General features: G+C 53.3%; 1 protein-coding gene across 1 annotated transcript; it reads right to left on the reverse strand.

The window, feature by feature from the left end:
- Positions 1 to 1853: 1853 nt before the first annotated feature.
- LOC109761553 (anthocyanidin-3-O-glucoside rhamnosyltransferase) lies at positions 1854 to 4629 on the reverse strand. The gene is made up of 2 exons (XM_020320373.4): positions 3114 to 4629; positions 1854 to 3001 (listed from the first exon to the last, which is right to left on the reverse strand). Exon 1 carries the CDS (start codon positions 4506 to 4508, stop codon positions 3123 to 3125), a length of 1386 nt encoding a protein of 461 aa, XP_020175962.1. The 5' UTR covers positions 4509 to 4629; the 3' UTR covers positions 1854 to 3001; positions 3114 to 3122.
- Between the last annotated feature and the right edge of the window lie 298 nt (positions 4630 to 4927).

Raw genomic sequence — 4927 nt, forward strand, 5'->3', positions numbered from 1 at the left:
TTTTTCCGAAACTCAGTGACAAGGGTACTAATATTAATGAAATCCAAAGTTTATTATTCATAACATTTCCTTTAATTGATTGTGCGGTTATTTATGCTTAGTACAAAAATATAATGCTTATTATTTCATGTTGTATTCCTTATATTTATTTACTCCTATCCCTTTGCGATGATAGCATGATTACTCACAATTCATGCTTATCGTTATTTCATGTGTCGTTTCGCCCGCCTCTGCAAGTTGAGATGGGGGAGCTTGGTGGCAAGAGTGGGAGAGGAGCGGTGTTCAGGACATCCGAGCGGGTAATGGCCTCGACCATCATTGCCTCCTCCTCTAATTGGTCGGATGGGACCAGGAACACTGACAGAGAGAGAAGTAGTACACCATGAGCTCAGGGCCCGGCATGGCGTTGGGATCAGAGTACAATCAAGCATACACACGGTGGATGCCTTGTGTTGGTGGGATGCTGCCTCGCTCGTCGATGACGAGCTTCGGTCGAGCAGACGACGTTTGAGGTGGACATCTACGTTCGTCTTGGAAGGTCGGCTCCATGTCTCTGACAAGGTAGTCAATTTTCCCCGCCAACAGAATATCTCGAACCATATGTGTACATGAACGGTCACATAAAAAAGGAAAGCATAAAATATAAATGTACAAAGGAAATTACAAAACAAAAAAAGTAAGACTACGACGTTTAGATAGTCTATTTGACTTGCACGACAAATTACCAGACCATGACATAAATAGTTATTGGTACAAATTGGGCCCAAAAAGACTTTCCTATCCCACACCGTCGGCCCATCCAATTTTTTTTTGAAATAACAACAGGTCGCGAATGCTCAATTTTGGCAGTTTGCAAAGTGGTGCACAAAAGGATGTGATGTAAAAATTGCCAACACATGTTGTTGAACACGTGTGTGTGTGAGTGTGTGTGCGCACGCGTTTGTGTGTTGCATTACTCGTTGCACATGGCTGACCTAAAATAACCGTGTGCAGCATTCCTATGGCCTATATAAATTCATCCACTCCCTCGTAATTCTAACTATTCTCTCTCTCTCTCTCTCTCTCTCTCTCTCTCTCTCTCTCTCTCTCCCTCCCTCCCTTCACCCCTCTCTCTCTCTCTCTCTCTCTCTCTCTCTGCCCCCACATCCCATCACCGCCCTCCATCTAGCCCCAGCCACCCCTCCCCTCCATGCTTGACCCCTCTTCTCGTCCTTCCTCCACACGCTTCCCAAGTCTCCGGAGATGGTGTAGAAAATGAAGATGTGCAAAATGTCAACAAGTGGTTCGTTTTCGTGCTTCGACATCAGGAAACATGCATCTAAGTCCTCCACTGGCCACAAGGTTTGTTCTCTCCTATTCGTAGGAGTTGTTCTTTTGTGCTCTCTCGGACCATGGAGGTTTGCTAACTCGTTGAACATTTTGTAGACACTAAGCATGAATACAATGCAAACAATCGAAGAATCAACCATGCAATGACATGACTGATTATATCGTAGGCCCATGCACATTTGCCTTGGTCCAATGTAATGGTATTCCGAGTGCATGATCTTCGGAAAGGTTTTGTCCTTTGCTTTTCTATTTTCTTTTCCGGCATCACCAAACACATGCGATCAACATATGTTTAACGGTAGCGTGCAAAAAAGTTTTTTTTTGCCAATTGGCAAATCACGTAAAATATGTTGGAAATAAGTTTTGAAGGTCAAAACTTGAGAAGGTTATCTCGGAAAATAGGCCGATGTGGGTAAACTAAACAGCTGATGAAGAAGACCTATTAACCCAAAACGTGGCACTGTCGGTTGGGGATTCAGATATATCCGCTGACTTTGGGAGGGACCTGACTTCCCTTGGCCAGATTTCTACAAAGTTTGATCAAAACCAATGTACTATATGAACAATAATCGTGTACAGTGATCCGTAAACAGTGGTAAATCCACAGTGATTTGTGGACTCCCTTCCCAATTTTTTTTATATAATACTAATAAAGAGGAATTGTAGCACCCTGACCTGCCTCCTGCAAGTCAGGGGATCCGGCTCCTCCGTCGGGTGGGAGGGGACGAACAGAGGAGGACGACGAGTCCCGACGCCATCCATTTCCCCCGGACGGACGGAGAGCACACGAACGTGCTCGTTCTCCTCTCCGGGGCGACCGACGCCATGGACGAGAGCGGGCGGGGGAGAGAGTGAGGGGTTGTCGTCTCCGGTGAAAAATTGGAGCTTGGGGAATGGTGGGGTGGGGTCTAGGGGAGGAAAAATTGATGCTCGGAATCGGCAGGCAGGCTGCTGGTTCGCGTCGGAATCGGAATCGGGGCCGGTCATGTTGGCCGGTGAGGAGACGAGGAAGAGAGGACGGATTCGGTGTTGGTTTAGTTGGTCGGGGAGGAGGCGCCGTCAGGCAGGTTCATGAGGAAGGAGGAGGAGGAGATGGAGGCACGGCGGATGCGGGGAAGATGCATGGTTGGGTGGGCGACAATCAGATCGAAATCGACAGACAGGATGGAGGAGGTGGAATATTAAAGAACCGAAACTGGAGCTCTGTTATTTGGCATGTACTAGTATGTATGTAAAATCCAAGAGTGAAGCACCGCGAAATTGGGGAAGATCCATCCGCCTCGACCTCGATCCGGTGGGTTCATTTGTGCGTGCGTTTTTCGTCTCCTCATGCTGATGCTGATGCTGATGCTGATCCTGAGAGACGGCTGCACGAACGGAAGCTTTGTGCAGCAGTCTGTCCGGTGGATCTCATCAGAAAAAGGAAAGAAAAGAGAAAAAGTCAGCTTGCCTTGCCTTGTAGGAGGAGCTCGGTAGCGAGCGACGGCAAGCTTTGAGGACGCCGGAGAGGAAGAGAAGAGGCCCGTCGGAGGCGGGGAAGATGGCAAGCCCGTAGGCAGACGACTTGTTTGGTCAAATCGATGGATGGCGACGGTAGGAGCACGAAGGCCTGTGGCTGAGAGGACGAGTGCAGTGCAGATCTGCAGACTGCAGAGAGCATGGCCATGGAAACCTGCGGCAAACCGATGAATAGCAAAATCATTTTTTTATTTGAAAATCACATTTTATTTGACTCCATGGACATGGACAGTTGGATACGAGAAAAAGTACTAGCAAAAGCATACATCATCTTTTCAGGCCCTCACGAACTTCTTGAAATCGGTGACGAAATCATCTGCCAACCTCTTCTGCACGGCGTCGTCCATCAAGAAGTCCCTCCATTTAATGCCTTGGCCCTCCCACCCGTCCGCCATCGCCGTGTCCACGGCGTCGCTCACGTCCCCGCGCCCGAACCACCCGTCGCTGTCGCGCCGAGCCACCTCCGCCCCGACGCGGAGGTCACGCGCGAAGAGCGCCGCGTTGAGGTACTGGTCGCCCTTCATCGGCAGCAGCACCAGGCGGCAGCCGGCGACGAGCCCCTCCACCACGGAGCTCAGCCCGGCGTGGTTCACGAAGCAGCCCACGCTGCGGTGCCGCAGGATGTGCTGCTGCTGCACCCACCCCGTGTGCACCACGCCCCTGCCCTTGGTCCTCTCGGCGAACCCCGGCGGCGTGCCCTTGGCCAGCTCCGCCTTGGTGTCCGTGCCCTTGGGGAAGTTGAGCACGACGAAGAACGGCCGGTTGGTGGACTCCAGGCCCAGGAGGAGCTCCGTCGCGGCGGCGGCCGGGAGGAACGTCTCGCTCCCGAAGGAGGCGAACACGACGGCGTTGTCCGGGAAGGAGGAGAGCCACTTGGCCCACCGCTCCTCCAGCTCGCCCTGCGGCGGCTCCGGCACGACCGGGCCCGTGACGAGCACCGGCTTGCCGTGCTGGGCGGTGAGGTAGTTGATGTAGGGGCCTTCCATCTCGAAGCACGTCTTGATCACGAGGGCGTCACTGGCCTTGACGCCGGCGAGGACGCGGTCGTACACGCACGGCTCGCCGTGGAAGCTGGTGAACACGTAGCTGAAGTCGGCGGCCTGGTAGGCCGGCACGGTGGCGATGTTGGACGACGGTGGGAAGCCTGCGGGCGCCGACGTGAGGTCGTCCGCGGTTGGCAGCTGGCCGCCGGCGCCGAGGCGGCGGGCGGGGTTCATCAGGTAGGCGCCGGACACGGCGGAGAAGACCGAGAACTGGAGCGCCTTGATGCCGAGCGGCGCCGCGAGCTCGGTGACCCATGGGGTGGCGAAGTCGAACAGCAGGGCGTCGGGGCGGAGCTCCGCGAGCAGGGCCGCCACCTGCGGCCTGGTGCCGTCGACGGCGACCTTGAGCAGCTCGGCGCCGTCCGCCGAGACCTCGGCCGTGCTCTCGGCGCCCTCGGGGAGCCCCGGCACGCGCTGGAGGCGCAGCGGGGCCACGGCCACCGCGCCGGCCGCCGGCCCCAGCATGGCCTCGACGCGGGGCACGTTGGCCTCGGCCGACAGCAGCGTGACCCGCACGCCGCCGGCGGCGACGAGCTTGCGCGCCAGCTGCACGAACGGGCTGATGTGGCCGAAGGCGAGGAAGGGGAACATCACGACGTGCATGCTATCGACTGCCATCCTCTGTCTACCGCTGGATCGATCGACGTGGTTTGCTTGTGACTCTTTAGCAGCTTTCGGTGGACGTTTTATTGACAAGACCTCACTCTTTAGCAGCTACCAGGAAAGAGGAAACTCCAGCTACCACGCTGTGCTGCAAGCACTGTTTAGTGCCCGTTAGGTAGTCCCATTAAATAAATACAGTAAAATCCGGTCACTCAATCTACTCCGTCCGTTCGAAAATACTTGTCATCAAAATGGATTAAAAAAATGTATCTAGAACTAAAATACGTGTAGAAACATCCTTTATTATACATTTTGATGACGAGTATTTCCGGACGAAGGAAGTATATCTACATATCTATCAATAAAGTAAGGTGATATTTATGGTTTTTAGGTTTTTTTAGAAACATTTATGGTTTTTAGGTGAAGTTTTTTTT

Source organism: Aegilops tauschii, chromosome 2 (assembly GCF_002575655.3).
Source record: "Aegilops tauschii subsp. strangulata cultivar AL8/78 chromosome 2, Aet v6.0, whole genome shotgun sequence".
NCBI classification, from domain to species: domain Eukaryota; kingdom Viridiplantae; phylum Streptophyta; class Magnoliopsida; order Poales; family Poaceae; genus Aegilops; species Aegilops tauschii.